At 45.6% G+C, this 16,576-nt stretch overlaps 1 protein-coding gene across 1 annotated transcript in view; it reads left to right on the top strand.

Annotated features, from left to right (window-relative positions):
* LOC124612875 (soluble guanylate cyclase 89Db-like) overlaps positions 1 to 16,576 on the top strand; it is a 468,418-nt gene that overhangs the window by 363,147 nt on the left and 88,695 nt on the right. Inside the window, exon 6 of the mRNA XM_047141315.1 lies at positions 12,990 to 13,261. Coding sequence (XP_046997271.1) covers positions 12,990 to 13,261 — 272 coding nt within the window. The remainder of the gene's footprint in view (positions 1 to 12,989; positions 13,262 to 16,576) is intronic.

Raw genomic sequence — 16,576 nt, 5'->3', positions numbered from 1 at the left:
CACCCAATCACCTGACCACGTTCGAAGTCCGTGAGTTCCGCGGAGCACCCCATTCTGCTCACTCACTACTGAGGTCTCTGATATGAAGTACCTGGCAGCCTGGCAATAGGTGGCAGCACAGTGCACCTAATATGAAAATCGTATGTTTTTTGGCTGTCCGGATACTTTTGATCACATAGTGTATGCACAGTGAACCTGTAACCGAAGACGATACATTCAATATAAACTTTAATATTGCCGCAGTAGAGTAACAAGAAGGCCGGCCGAAGTGGCCGAGCGGTTCTAGGCACTACAATCTGGAACCGCGCGAACGCTACGGTCGCAGGTTCGAATCCTGCCTCGGGAATGGATGTGTGTGATGTCCTTAGGTTAGTTATGTTTAAGTAGTTCTAAGTTCTAGGGGACTGATGACCTCAGAATTTAAGTCCCATAGTGCTCAGAGCCATTTTTTAGTAACAAGAAGATGGATAATAAAAGAAAAGTCCGCCTGTTGTTGGGCTGGTAAACATGTGATATACGGCTACTGTTCTTTAGGGCGACAATGGTAAGTTAGTCGCCTGTAGCTGTGAGTCCGAAACGTGGCAAGAAAAGCGTTGTAAGACGTTTGCAACGACCCGGTCGTGAAACTCTGCTGCTTATAACAGCACCAGCTGCAAGCAGCAGCTCGATTTAGGGGCACAGACTTTATAGCGAAATGGTGTTTACTACTGAAGCTTATTCTCGCGCTTGTTCAGTGGGTTATAACCTCCGCTACTTTCTTTGTGGTGATGAAGATGCTCGTAAAAGATTGGCAGTTTAATTTTATGATCGCAGCCATGTACTCTCCGGAAACGTTTCATTAACAACCTGAAGTTGGTTTAATCGGTGATACGAACGGGGAGTACCTTTCAGAGCGGCATCGCAGTACAAACGTAACTATTTTCTGCAAGGAGATACATATATTTACATCCGGCACGTTACTAGTTCAAAGACATTTTGGAAATATTTACGTCTAGAGACTCCTTTACAGCAAATACATGCGTCATCCATTACATAACACTTCCTTGATTTTAAAGTTTTCCGTTGGCCCACTTAACTAACGCGAAATAATGTTAATAGATAGATGGAAAAGAACGACGAACCGGTTTTTTTTTTTTAAGAAAAATCGATCGAAGCGTTTTATCGACCCTAGACTCCTGTCGCCTGTCACCTGAGCATTTCTTGAAAGAAACTGAGGTGGTGCTTTAGAAATACCTCAAACATTAACGGCTAGCGTAGTACAATGAGGAACTTGCATCAAATTAAACATAAACATCACTCATGCATTAGGCCTGTTCCAACTGGGACCTACAAGGCAGTACGGGGAGCGATTTATGTTCTTGGGACTTGTGAGCAGCTTGTCGCCAATACATCCAGCCGTTCTTGACACCAGATGAAGCCTGACGTTGCTGCTGCTTCTTTATTCAAGCAGCTCCTCGTTTGGCCTCTCAAGCGCTGAGTGGACCCCGTGGCAGACCTCGCTGCTTTAGATAAAAAACTGAAGAGGTACTGGGAATCGAACCGGGTCCTTTCGCACCGAAGACAGCGACGCTAACTTTTTTTTCTCTAGAAGTGGACTCGTGGGGGCTCTGGGGACAGACTGGGCACGGGTGGAAACTCGAGGCCTGGCCACAGTGTTCCCCTCACCACCACCAAGCCCATAGAGTACAGGAAAGTGGGAGACACAGGAGCCAACAGAAGACTTTGTTTTTGTCTATTTAGTTTCATTTTTTGTAATTTTCACTATTATTGTGAATTACTTCTAACACACGTCATCGACATAGAAAAAATAAATACTGGGTAAAGAAAAAGAAAAGGGAAAAACAAAGAAATAAAATCCACGCATCTACAGCGCGCTCTCCTATACGCGGAGGTTGGAGGTAGAATCGGTGATGGACGGCTTGTACTCAGGCACCGCCGGGGGGAAGGAGGGGGGAGGGGGGGGATTAGGTACCCTCAGCTCCAGACACCCCCCACCCCCAACTCAGTGGAAGTCTACCAAAGACCCCTCTAAGATAATTACCAAATAATGTTCGGTAACGTGGCGTGTTTTCGAGCGTTGCATGGGGCCGTTCGTAAATAGGTCCAGAAGTTGAGGCGGGATTTAGGTTCCTTATGGAAGAGGTAACCGTCCTTTCACCCCTTGACCCACGTAATGGCGTGATATTTGGCGGAGGGAAAATGTTTGTCCTCCGGGCGCAGAAACATTGGCAGTTCGATCGTGTCTGGTGGAACTCGGAGATAGCAGGCAATTATTTGCTGCACGAAGCGTCAGACATCGTACGAAGAGGCGCATAGTGAGACAAATGAGGCACTATGTGGCCGACGGACACAGGTGATGAGTCGGACGCAGGCAGGAGGACCTCAAGCAAGCTCCGTGTTGGAGGCGTGCCCCGTCCTGTCCACTGTCTTCTCCTGGTATTCATCTCGCATGCGGACGTTGACGAGCCCGAGGCCACCATCCGTTGGAGAACAGGGTAAGTGTCGCATAACGGACTTTAAACGTGGAACTAGCTGTAAGATAGTAGCCAAAGGCCACCTGTAGGTTGCACCCAATCGCCATCAGTAGAGGGAGAACTTGCGCGATGTGGAACAATTTTGATGCCACATAATGTAATGAAGAAACTCGAGGCGTTGAAGTGTGTCCTGGTGGCGCAGCAGGTTCTGGCGGACGTCTTTACGACTGACGTGTAACAGGCACCGGAAATTCGTTGCTGCTGTGTTTGTGACCATGGGATAAAGGTAATGCCCAGGTACCGGAACGTCCACACAAGTAGCAGGGGTGCTACTTCACCTTTCTGGAGACCTCGTCCGATGTACACCGCAGAAGAGTTGGTGACATTCATGGCACTGCAATTGGGAGCCCCATAATGTGTAATCAGTACGAAGACTGCTCAAATCTCAGAGCCGGGGCGGATGAGAAGGAGGTCATCAGCATATGCCCCACAGCGAAAAGTGTGTTGGCGAAGGCTGAGGACAAAGAGCTCGGTTGTCAGGCCCCCCAATGAGGGGCTCTAGGCTTACACGAGGATAGAGAGGGGGAACCCTTGCCAAATGGAACGACAGATGGTTCCCGGCCCTGCTAAACGTCATTGACTTGAGCTTGTGACCTGGCACTGTCGTAAAGTCACCGGAGGACGTCGATGAATGGGGGGGGGGGGGGGGGGAGGGGGGCAATGCCCATCCGTGTTGCCATCGAAAGCAGGAAACGGTGGTGCACTTTATCTAATGTGCTATTGAAGTCTATAGCAACGACCGCTGTACGAAGTCTGCAGGCCGCCACCATCGCAATTAAGTCGCGGCATTCTGTGTTAACCTGTCCCCCAAGCATCGTTTGCTCTGGGTAGAGGACATGAGGCAGTATTGTCCAGAGACGCATTGCCAGTAAATGGGCGAAAATCTTGTAATCGGCAGTGAGCATAGGTCATGATTGTCGAACGATGGGCTGGTGTGCGGACCGGAATCACGAGGCTCTCAACAAAGGAGGGTGGGGTTTCTTGGTCAGAAGTCATCAGCTCTTGAAACATAGTCGCCTATGCCTCGGGCATGGATGTTTGTGATGTCCTTAGGTTAGTTAGGTTTAACTAGTTCTAAGTTCTAGGGGACTAATGACCTCAGCAGTTGAGTCCCATAGTGCTCAGAGCCATTTGAACCATAGTCGCCTACCGCGTTGCCATGAGGTCCTGAAAGGCTCAGTAAAACTATATCGGAAAGCCATCAATGCCAGGGTGCACCATTGTCGACTGCATTGTCGGCTTCATATTGTGTGACTGCCACCTCGTTGTGGGAGAGGGTGCACATGACATAATGCAAAATGAAGTCGTCTGCTTCAGTATCAGCATCTTCTTCCTTGTAAGTACGTCGTAGTGTTCGACGAATGCCTGTACAATGTCAGTATGATTGGTCACCTGCAGGCCAGGAGGCGTGAGCAAAGAATCGATGATCTGCCGACGACGCCGTCGTTCGTCGGACACTACATGACGCATGGGTGGAATTTCCAAACACGCATTATCGTGGCGCCGCGTCCGTGTCAACACTCCTTGCAATTTGCAGTGTGCCAGCGCAGTTATCCTCGGAGAATCGCATTGTAGAAATCGACGGTGTTGCGATGCCAGTCGGCCAAGCCCTTCCCTTATCTCATCAGTGTCCTCTGAACCGCTTGTTTGGCTCAGTAAATCCACCATGAGTGTCGAGCGGTAGCAGGGGAAGGCTTCGTTTGCAAACTGCCCATGTCTCGCTGACTTTCCAGCAGAAATTTAGGTCATGCAGATGATAAGTATTTAGTTTCCATGGCACACAGCTGCGCCATACAGATTGGGGCGGAAGAGGGGCAATTGCAATGGTCGGAAAAGACCAGTAGCCAGCGTTTTGAACCCTGTATCGCAGATATAAGATTCTGCTGTTACGCTCGCAGGTTCGAGTGCTGCCTCGGGCGTGGGTGTGTGTGATGTCCTTATGTTAGTTAGGTTTAAGTAGTTCTAAGTCTTGGGGACTGATGATCTCGGATGTTAAGTCCCATAGTGCTCAGAGCCATTTGAACCATTTTTATAGTTAGTTCCTGGCATGTAGGATAGTGCGCAGAACGCAGTTAAAATCATCTCCTAGTAGGCAGTGATCGTAGCTCCCTAAAAGCAGGGGGGCCGATGTCCTCAGAATAAAACTGCGCCCGTTCATGTCATTGGTCAGTGCCCAAAGGAGCGTAGACAGCAATGAAGCGTGTCCACGTGGCAGTGAGTGCCATGCCCCGAGGTGATGGAAGGAGTGCGGACGTAGATGGCTGATCCGTGGCGCATAGGATCACTTGAGGAGATATGAGCGGTGTAGCCATTGATATCCGGGAGACTGGCCAAGTGAACTTCCTGCAGAAGGGAAAAATCAGTATCAGAAGCACAGATCATCTCCTGCATAAGGCCGATTTTCACCCTGGAGATGATGTTGTTGGTGTTGATGGTTGTTATCCAGTTGGGCTGGTGGCGGACTGCTGAAGGCTGGTCCACTTTGGCGTCAGCGGAAGGATGTGGGTGTCGCGGTGGAACGTCATCCCGCTCGCTCCCACTGGGTTCTGGGGAGAGTATGATTAGTGGAGCTGGCCGACGGCGCAGATTCCCGTAACGGGTCCTGCTCCTCGACCTCCTCGCCGTGCCATGCCGCGGTGTATCGTCCATTTTATCTTCAGAAGATGAAGTAGTGGTTCGTGGGGTAGTTTCAGCTATGCCGTGTCCATTAAATAGTTCAGCGTCGTGATGTTGCGTTGGAGCAACGGGCGTTGGCACACCGGTGGATGACGCCGCGTCCTTCGGTAGTGGCGGATTCAGTGGCGTCCTTCGGGTCGACGGCGGCTTCATCCTCTACCTGCAACGACTCCTCTTGGCCGGAAACGGTGCGTCGCCTTCTCTTGCGACGTTTCGAAGAACGTTGTTTCCTTACGCGACCTTCCGTGTCCGATGACGGAAGGGAGTCGTGTCGCTCTGGCAGGAAGGTCGCCGTAGGGACGATGAGCGAGTCGATCTCCATCGTGCTGCCGAGGATTGTATCAGCGATATGTCACGTCGGTACGGTCGGATGGGGGTCGATGGGCGTCGAGACGGCGGGCTGTCCGAGGCGCTCTCCGTCGGGAAATGGTCGGACTCGTTTGTGGCGTTGCGAAGTGGGAGAAGAAGCAAGAGCAGCGGCGTAGGTCATCAGTAGCACCGTAGGTTGCGACGCGGGTGATCCTTCGGTAGCCAGAAGTTGCGTAACACGCCGTTGTAGGCATTCTGATATACGGTGGCCTTCTTTGTCGCACCCGGAACAGGTCCGAGGCTAGTCGTCCCATATAATTATTGCACCGCATCCGCAGATCTGTAAGTAGGGGGACGTGGTTTCGGACATCAATGGTGACCTGTCGGACGCGATTTAAGACAGGACATGCCACAAACTGTATCCACTTCTCCGCAGCACGGCCGTGGACAGTCCCGTGTGGTCGGAGTGCCACGACGACTTCCTCTTCGGGAAGTTCGAATGGCAATTGTGTTTGATCTCACGTGGGATGGTTCAAATGGCTCTGAGCACTATGGGACTTAACATCTGAGGTCACCATTCTCCTAGAACTCAGAACTACTTAAACCTAACTAACCTAAGGACATCACACACATCCTTGTCCGAGGCAGGATTCGAATCTGCGATCGTAGCAGCAGCGCGGTTCCGGACTGAAGCGCCTAGAAACGCTCGGTCACAGTGGCCGGCTCACGTAACATGCGTTCGCATGCCGCACCGTTAATGATTTTAACAGAGGCAATGCTGATAACGATCGACAAATGTATTCCGATAATATCGGTCGCCGGGATCTTCACTTTCTCTAGCAGAAAACGCTCCACATCCAGTCCTTTGGGTCGGGCAAAGTAGTTACAGTAAGTAAAACGGAGTGTAGATTTACGATAACGGCTCGTCATGTATCGTAGCCTGCCAAAGGCAGATTGATTATTCAGCTGCGGGGACGGACGAATTATTCCGCCTAATGCAAATATACAAGCATTTTCAGTTCGTGATTTTGCATTCTCGTGTACGAAAAAATCTGAAGTCTGTTGCTTGTAAGTTCTCTGAAAACGATTATCTGTATTGTTCACACATGTCAGAAGTTGTTGTGTCGCAGGTTCTTTCGCAGTGTCGCAATTTCCGCAGTGGTTATTAGGTTGGTACCTAAGAGCACACACAAATTTTTTTTGCAGCTTCCCCTCTATAGTATGTCATACATATTTATATGTTATTGTGCCTCAATTGTATCCTTCTCTAGTAGCTCAGGATTTCCAAAGTCTCTGTAAATAGGTTTGACTGCTTCCGTACTGCCAAAGGAAGAGAATGTTTGTGTGTAGATTCATGCAGGGTGTCAGAAAATTCAGCTTGCCTATATTTACATCAAGTACTTGTTGGAGGTGGACACAAAGCATAACATGGCTTTCCATCAGTTGATATTCGATGAAAGAAAGTGCTCCAAACAGCCCTTTTCAACTTCTCTAAATTGTCACAGTTATCTCTAATGGCCTTAAAATAATATTTCTGTAATTCATCAATTACTTTGTCCGTTAGTCTTCCAGCACATTTTATTGCCTTGCCATCAGACAGTTTTGTATTACCGAGTTTAGTTTTTTTTTTTTTTTGTATTACCCAGCTTGGTTTTTAGGTAACACAGATATGTTCCCATTCTTTTCTTGACATATCCTACACACTCAAGTTTTTGTATGGGAACATCATATGGCTTACTGTTTTGTACAGCAATGAAAGCCTTGCTGCCTCAATCACCTAAGTAATTCACATATTTGACACCTCTCTCCTTCTGCGAACGCTGGAAAATGTTAACTGTTCCTTTTACTTCCATTCCTCCAATTGTGCCATCATAATTTTCTATACACTGGCGCTTGTGAAGTAATCTGTTCTTCTGGTTCACTGTACAACCTTGACAGTACTTACTGAGAACTTCAAAATCCAAAACTTTTCCAGTGTCAATACTTATTGCAGATATAAAACCATTTTTAGAACTAAACCCACGCTTTTGCCAGGATCCATCCACAGCAATGCTGTTGTCTGTGTCATCCTCATTTAGTTCAACAGCTTCTGGTGTAGCAGCAACCATTGAATCTTCATCCACAGCATTGACAGAGTCCCCAATTGCAGTTACATATTTCGTATACCTAGAGGGTGGTTTTGGCAAATTCAACACAGTGCAGAGAACATTACTAGCCCTTGCATCTGTACCAATGCATCTAAGGCCATTGAACAGTCTCACATTAGTTTCATACAATTCATTACCTGAACAATTTGATGATGTATGAAATGCTTTTTCGTTTTTGCACTTCTGACATTTAGTAATTAATTCAGGCACAACACCTGTTCTAGCTCCAATATCCTCATGAAGTTTAACTTCACCACCACAAAGACAGTAGGAGACAGTTTCAGAAATAACTTGTGCAAGGATTTGCGGACCAATAATGACGTTGTCCATAATCCCATTAGTTTTATTACTGTCACCCGTTTCTAAAGTTACTTTCCTTTTCCACACACTAGGGGGAGTGGTCACTTCAGAAACATTATCGTGGTTTCCTTCACTGCTAGCACATGTGTTTTCAAGTATTTCAGAAGGAAATGCAGGTCTCACATAACTGTTATCTGCAAATTTTCATTTCTTGAAGTTATTTTTACGCTTAGTCACTTTATTTACGTATAGAAAAAAACAGAATTTACCTTACTACAAAAATAGCCGATAATCACACTACTTTAAACGAAAACTAGTATTAGAAACAAAGGACCGATTTGTTTATTCGCAATACCAACTTCTGAGACGTAGCAGTAGGCACAAAACAAAGCAATTCACAGCCTTCGAGACTGTAGTTCCCAAGATATGACTGTTCAACTAGGGCAGTATATGCGTAGCCGCGAAATTTGACAGTCACACGTCAACATTCAGAATATTATTTGAAGGTCTCACAATTGTCTGCTTTTAATATATTATATACCAAAATGTTCAGGGAAGACCTAAGTATATTATGGAGTAGAAAACAGAAAATGTCAGATGTCAACGAATTTCAAATACAATGTCCCCTTAAGAACTACGTCGCATAATTTTTAATGTCGTTACGACCATAATGAAAAGCAGTAACTTCAGTGAAATTACCGTTTTCGAATAAAAGTATCAGTTTTGTTCATCTCGTTGCGTATTTCTTTCAGCCACGTTGTGTGGTTGTAGTAGCAGTTCTTTCTACTCTCTCTATCTCTGACAGAACGGGTCTTGGAAGGCCCAAAGGGTTCCGACCGGTCGCCGTATCATCCTCAGACCACAGGCATCACTGGATGCGGATATGGAGGGGCATGTGGTCAATACTCCGCTCTCCCGGCCGTATGTCAGTTTATGAGACTGGAGCCTCTACTTCTCAGTCAAGTAGCTCCTCAGTTTGACTCGCAAGGGTTGAGTGCACCCCACTTGCCAACAGCGCTCGGCAGACTAGATGGTCACCCATCTAAGTGCTAGCCCAGCCCAACAGCACTTAACTTCAGTGATCTGACGGGAACCGGTGCTGCACTGCGGCAAGGCGTTGGCAGTTCTTTCTACATCATCGGAAAAAATTAGCAAACCTGGTAAGATGACACTGATTTTGATTCGGTGATGGCATATACCACTTAGTGGATAGTAGATGTACTGATAGTGGTTTCATCGTCGACTGTCAGCAGACAGTGTATTGGCTTAGCTACCAGAGCTCCATCCGTGTCTACCATTTAATAGAGAATGCTCTTAGCTAGAAGGCTGAATGTGGTGCAAATGTGTGAAGCAAGCATGCATTCATGCCGTATAGACGCATTCGTGCGAAACAACCAACTGAGCGAGTTTGGAAGGGCTCAAACTGTGACCTTTCGAGTGGCGGGATGGTCCTTTAAGAGAATTGTTACGCAAGTTGGACGTGGTGCGTCAGTTGTGCAACGATTCTGGTATCAGTGGTCACGTGAACATTATCACACCTGTAGACGAAGTTCTGGACGTGCACACAACACAGACGCCTTCCGATGTCGTCGTATTGTAAGGGCAGCAGTGATGGATCGTACATCCACCACAGCACAGATACGAGGGCTTGTGAGCCCAAACCTGTCAACACAAACTATTGAGAACCGATTATTATCAGAGGGACTATAGGCACACACATCTCTAGCCTATCTTCCATTCACGCCACATCATCGTCATGCATGGCTCGACTGGTGCCATCAGAGGATCACATAGAAGATTGACTGGCGCGCCACAGTCTTCAGTGATGAAAGTAGATTCTGCCTGCACACAAGTGAAGGTAGTTTGCGTGTACAAGGTAGACCTGACGAGTGCTGTCTCTTAGAGTGCATTCCTCCAAGACACACTGGCCCCAACCCAAGACTTACTCTCTGTTGATCCATTGTGGGCGTGGGACAGCGGCTAGTCAAGTACTTAACAAAGAGATTCTGCAAGTAGCGTGCAGATTGAGAAGTTGTTTTATTTTGTTTTAGCTAATACTTTCGGCAATTTAGTATGTCATCTTCAGGCCCCATATGCACCTCCATGAAATTATAGATATCAGAATACTGGGGCCATATGTTTCTGGATGTTGTGGATTCTCAAGTGCATTCTTCGAAGGCTTGACTACAGGCTTACTGTCTGGGGTGTGATAATCTAAAAGTCTTGTTCAGCCTTGGTGTGTCTGGAGGGGCCGCTGACCAGCACTCGTTACTTTCTTTTGCCATTCTGCCAACTGGAAGACCATGTGTTGTTTCAACATTACAATGCTTGTTCACACACTGTCCGTGAAACTCAACGTGCTCTGCAAGAAGTGCAGCAACTTCCCCGGACAGCACGATCTCCAGACTTGTCTCCAATCGAGTACGTGTGGGATATGACGCGACGAGAAGTGAGTCGTGTGACTCGTCAGCCAACAACTCTTGCAGAACTACGTGAACAGGTCGAGCTGGCGTGGCACAACGTATCCCAGGTCTAACAACCCTACCACAACAAAGGTCAAAAATTTATTATGATTGTAGTGTTGCTCACGCTGCTAAATATTGCTTTTTCGGGCAACAACAAAGTTATATTATGTGGCAGGTGTCATTAGAGCGCAGTTAATAAAGTCATTTCTTGAAATATTGGATAAACTAGGCACTCATTTTTTCGTGTTTCCCACGCCGGTCTCATTGTGAACTCATGGCTCAATCGTCAAAAATCTAGGTAGTGATGATTCCAAGCTCGGTTGCAAAGAGGCCTAGGTGTTATTCTGCGATATTCAAAAGTTTTATAGATGTGTTTCATAAACCATTCTTGAAGATTAAACTTTTGCAAGTTAGAACAATGGTGATGTAAAAAAGTAATCAGCACTCCGAATTTAAGTTACACTTCTTTTTTATTACTTTTGTTGCAATATCACGTAACTCATTCCAAAACATCACTTCACAATATAAAACATACTTGAAAATATCTTCCTCACTGTTAAAGTTCACATTTCATAAACTGACTACAATTTGCGTCTTTTTAACATGACGACCATAGCTTGACTCTCTAATAACCGCTTACGCGCCCAAAAATCAGAGTTACAAGTACGTCAATGATCATAGTGACAAAAGAAAGAATACACATAATAATAATATCATTGCAATATATACATATCGATGTACCTCTACATTAATGAAATCAAATCTGAATGTTGTCACAGAAATATGTCAACTATTTTACAGAATCACAGTAGAATATTGCTGGTATCGAGAGGTTGAGGTGAGGTGCCGTGATGGTTACGTAATTCCAGTACCATCACACAGGACGATATTCGCCATCTGAACGATCGACAAGATATCAGATTGAGACCTGCATTGCCTCCTGCAGAGGCTACATAAAGTACTAATACTGGTGCTCAGCATGGGTCGATAGCTGGTACCTCAGAAACACTTGTGCTTCTGATTTGTATGAGTAATCATTTAATATACTCCAAATGCACTGTTGCAACAATGAATTGTAAACCTCTAAAAGGTTGTACAAATTTTTTTTCTGGCAGTGTATGTATGTCTTACCTGGCCGTGACACGTCATGTGAGAGCTACTTTTGTCTTTGAGCTATGAGCACCAGTGTAATACCACTGTCAGTAACTTTGAAATATGAGCTATTAAAGTGCGCGTCATTTACGACAGCGGCCGAGTTTAGGTTCGTTCTGCGCATCTGACGTCACAAAACACAGTCAGCCAATGAACAGAGAACGACGTTGCCAGAGCTCGACTGCAGTGCAGAGCACGAACGAGTGTCTTCAGTTTCAGAAACGTTCAGTCATAAATAAAGTAATTGAACAAAAGCAATGTCTTGATAGCAGACTTTCTTTTATAGAAAGGTTGGAAAAAACATTCTTTGTACCAGTCGCTTCATATTCTATTAATTAATTAAACCAAACAAGCAATAAGCTTCCTAATTCAGGCGATAGCAAGGAAAGGTGTTTGTATCATTCTCACTAACCGCTTTTTTGCAATAAAGAACAGCGGTAATTGTTTATTTCCTATTGTACTTCGACGAAACGTGAGTAATTCATAGTCATAACAACAGTGTTTGTCGGTATTTTGCATGATATTTTAAAGTACTCCGCCGGGAGAGCTATTGAATAACGAGTTGCATTAGCGTAATGGTTAAAGCGTATGGCTGCAAACCTTGTTCGGTGCTTAATCTTTTCTTTATTTAAAAACAATATCGAAGTGTCTTACTTCATGAATTTTATTCGTTTGAATGTAATTTTTTGAAATTTCTAGTGGCAACTAAAATCGACCCTACGGAAAGTATATATATATGGACTTTTACCTCTGCAAACTCTTCAAAATTTCGTGCAATGGTTTACTACATCTAATGCTGCGCAATAACTGCGTTGAACATCGAAACAAAATTAAGTCATTTATGGGGGGAAGGTATCAGTCAAGAAGATGTGTAAAAATCAAATTTTTAGGCCAAATAGTTTTTGTGAAATCGAATGTAAGTGTGTCAAAGCAGTCAGAACACCATGTGTCTGCACAGGCGAGCAGTGCAGTGATGACAAAATCGCGCACAGCGCGGAATGCGGGGAGCACGTCTCTGTAGTAGCGAAAGGGTTAATGCGGCCGTGGTGGCTTTACTTCATAAACTGCGCGCTCTCCCCTAAACGCAAGTTTGTGAACTATACTATACTATGGCGCTGCTTCTCTTGGCGCGTACAACTGGCAACGCAGCAATCTCCCACGTCTGGGCGGGCATGCGCGAGCCGCCAAGATAAAAGAACTGAGCTATATGGTAGATTTTCACACTTAGCTGCTCTTGAATATTCAGGATAAATGTACTTTGCACTATCTATGCAGAGACGAAGAGGCTTGCTTAAAATAGATTAGTCTTTGGACTGAAGACAATGAAAGTAACAGCGTGTCAACGTGCTCAAGTTTTAGCTTCCAGTAGGAGGGAGTTGATGTGAGCGTTGTATTCTTTCCGGCAGCTGCTGTACCTGCACTCGGTGCTGTTCGAGCTGGAGGTGCTGCGCTCGCCGCGGCTGCTGCCCGAGGGCTACCAGCTGGACGGCGACAGCCCCAGCCAGCCGGCCACGCCGGAGCCGGAGCCCGAGCCGGAGCTGGAGCAGCTGGACGTGCGCCGTCGACAGTTGCGCTACCTGGACCGCCGCGGCTCCCAGGGAACTCGCGCCATCCTGCTCAAGGGGCAGATGCGCCGCATGGGCGAGTCGGGCGCCGTCGTATTCCTCTGCTCCCCGCTGTGAGTAGCACAACTGCACCACCGGCACACCGCGCTTTCTGTAAACGCAGCAAAGGGAGTCCCGTTGGGTTCAATTTTGGGTCCACTACTATTCCTATCCACTACTATTCCTTATCAACAAAAGCAAAACGAGGATAATGGAATGTAGTCGAATTAAATCGGGTGATGCTGAGGGAATTAGATTAGGAAATGAGACACTTAAAGTTGTAAAGGAGTTTTTGCTACTTGGGGAGCAAAATAACTGATGATGGTCGAAGTAGAGAGGATATAAAATGTAGACTGGCAATGGCAAGGAAAGCGTTTCAGAAGAAGAGAAATTTGTTAACTTCGAGTATAGATTTAAGTGTCAGGAAGTCATTTCTGAAAGTATTTGTATGGAGTGTAGCCATGTATGGAAATGGAACATCGACGATAAATAGTTTGGACAAGTAGAGAATAGGAGCTTTCAAAATGTGGTGCTGCAGAAGAATGCTGAAGATTACATGGGTAGATCACATAACTAATGAGGAGGTATTGAATAGAATTGGAGAGAAGAGGAGTTTGTGGCAAAACTTGACAAGAAGAAGGGACCGGTTGGTAGGACATGTTGTGAAGCATCAAGGGATGACAAATTTAGCATTGGAGGGCAGCTCGGAGGGTAAAAATCGTAGAGGGAGACCAAGAGATGAATACACTAAGCAGATACAGAAGGATGTAGGTTGCAGTAAGTACTGGGAGATGAAGAAGCTTGCACAGGATAGAGTAGCATGGAGAGCTGCATCAAATCAGTCTCAGGACTGAAGACAACAACAACAACAACAACTATTCCTTATACATGTGAATGACCTTCCACTTAACATTCAAGAAGCAAGACTGGTACTTCTTGCAGAGGGCACTAATGTTACATTATATCCCATCATCTTCCTGTACTCTCCGCTGTGAGTTGTCCAACTGCACCACCGACTCAGTGCACTTTCTGTAAACACAGCAAAGGGAGTCCCACTAGGTTCGATTCTCGGTCCACTATTATTCCTTATACATGTGAACGACATTCCACTTAACATTCAACAAGCAAGGTACTTCTTGCAGACAGTACTAATGTTACATTAAATCCCATTAAAAAGAAAGCAAGAGAAAAGTTGGTAAATGATATTTATGGTTTTGTGAAAATGGACTCCGCCTAAATTTTGAGGAAACACACAATTTCAGCCGGCTGGTGTGGCCGAGCGGTTCTAGGCGCTACAGTCTGGAACCGCGAGACCGCTACGGTCGCAAGTTCGAATCCTGCCTCGGGCATGGATGTGTGTGATGTCTTTAGGTTAGTTAGGTTTAAGTAGTTCTAAGTTCTAGGGGACTGATGACCTCAGATGTTGAGTCCCATAGTGCTCAGAGCCATTAGAACCACAATTCCAGTTCGGTACAACAAATACTCACACCAAAAATCGATGTTCACATCAACGTCAGTCAGTACGTAGGGCAGAATGCTCCAAAGTTTTGGATGCATATATGAATGAAAACTTGAACTGGAAGAAGCATATTACTGAGTTTCTCAAACAGTTAAGTTCAGCTCCCTTTGCTCTTCGTATAATGGCCAATCTTGGAAACAAATGTACCAATCTCCTGACCAAATTTTACAAATTTCCACACACGAATGTTTACGGAATGATTTTCTGGGCCGGCCGGAGTGGCCGTGCGGTTCTAGGCGCTACAGTGTGGGGCCGAGCGACCGCTACGGTCGCAGGTTCGAATCCTGCCTCGGGCATGGATGTGTGTGATGTCCTTAGGTTAGCTAGGTTTAATTAGTTCTAAGTTCTAGGCGACTGATGACCTCAGAAGTGAAGTCGCATAGTGCTCAGAGCCATTTGAACCATTTGATTTTCTGGGGTAACTCGTCACTAAGAAAGAACGTACTGATTGAACAAAAGCGAGTTTACCCACGGGTGTTATGTAGCTACTTCTTCAAGGAACTACACATTTTAGCTGTATCGTCACAATGCGAATACTCGCTAGTGAAATTAGTCATTAATTTAAGAACACTGATGTTTATACCTACAACACTAGAGGGATGAATGACCTTTATTACCCACTGTTAAAGCTGTTAGTGTCTCAGAATGAAATTCAGTATGGAGCAACCAATTTTTTTGATCATTTGCCGAATAATATAAAATGTCTGACAGGTACCTAAGCAAGTTTTAAATATAATTTAAAATCGTTTCCCCTCACAACTCCTTCCATGCCATTGACGAATTTCTACGTAAAAAATGGTAGCCAGTAAAAGAAAGTGTACTTGCATGCGTAGGACTAAAAAAAAATATGTTCATGTTAACACGAATCATGCATGCATATCCTGTAAAGTGACTCCTTCCACATCATTTCAATAAAATAATCGTTCAAATGATCTATATAACATGTAACTAAGTAAATAACTCTGGGAAGGGAGATTAGGAGCCCATTGAAATATGTCTGTTCTTCCCGCCTCATATATATAAACCCCATTCACTACCATTGCCGGCCGCGGTGGTCTGGTGGTTCTAGGCGCGCAGTCCGGAACCGCGGGGCTGCTACGGTCGCAGGTTCGAATCCTGCCTCGGGCATGGATGTGTGTGATGTCCTTAGGTTGGTTAGGTTTAAGTAGTGCTAAGTTCTAGGGGACTGATGACCACAGAAGTCCCATAGTGCTCAGAGCCATTTGAACCACTACTATTGGCACATATATCTCCCACGATTGATTATCAGAGAACCAGTGGGTATTTTCTGCATGTTATTGCTGCCTATCAATGCCATGCGGAGACGTTCCATACTCACAATATTATGGAGAGGCACAGCAATGTTACTCCTGGCGTAGTATCGTGGGGAATCATCCAGTACGACTTCAAGACACGGATGATAGTGACTGAGGGAACCGTGACAGAACAGCAGGACGTCACGGACGTCCTGGGTTCTCATGTGTTGCCTCTCATGCGGTAGTAGCATGGTGCCATTTGTCGACAGTCAGTGCTCGTCCACACACAGAACGTGTAGTCTAAGTGATCCAAAAGGAAGCGCTGACTGCAGTGAAGCAAATATTTGAGTACAAACGTAATTACAAAATAACCTTTATTTTACCACAGCTGGATTCCACATCTATTAAATTTCCACCACGGTTACGAACGCAACCCATGTTCTAGAAAGTTATTTCACTTGGAGTGCGTCCTTTCGAATCTGCTGATAACTGCGCTCATTATTTCAAGGTCTTAGCAAATTTTTCTCGGTTTTGTTATCAGCGAAATATTAGTACATACCCTCCTAACCCACGATGTTCCACTTCTTATCCTCATTCCCTTCTGGGTGATTCAC

Source organism: Schistocerca americana, chromosome 4 (genome assembly GCF_021461395.2).
Source record: "Schistocerca americana isolate TAMUIC-IGC-003095 chromosome 4, iqSchAmer2.1, whole genome shotgun sequence".
Classification (NCBI taxonomy): Eukaryota; Metazoa; Arthropoda; class Insecta; order Orthoptera; family Acrididae; genus Schistocerca; species Schistocerca americana.
Note: the sequence above shows the minus strand (reverse complement) of the source record. Positions and strands in the feature narration are given on the sequence as shown.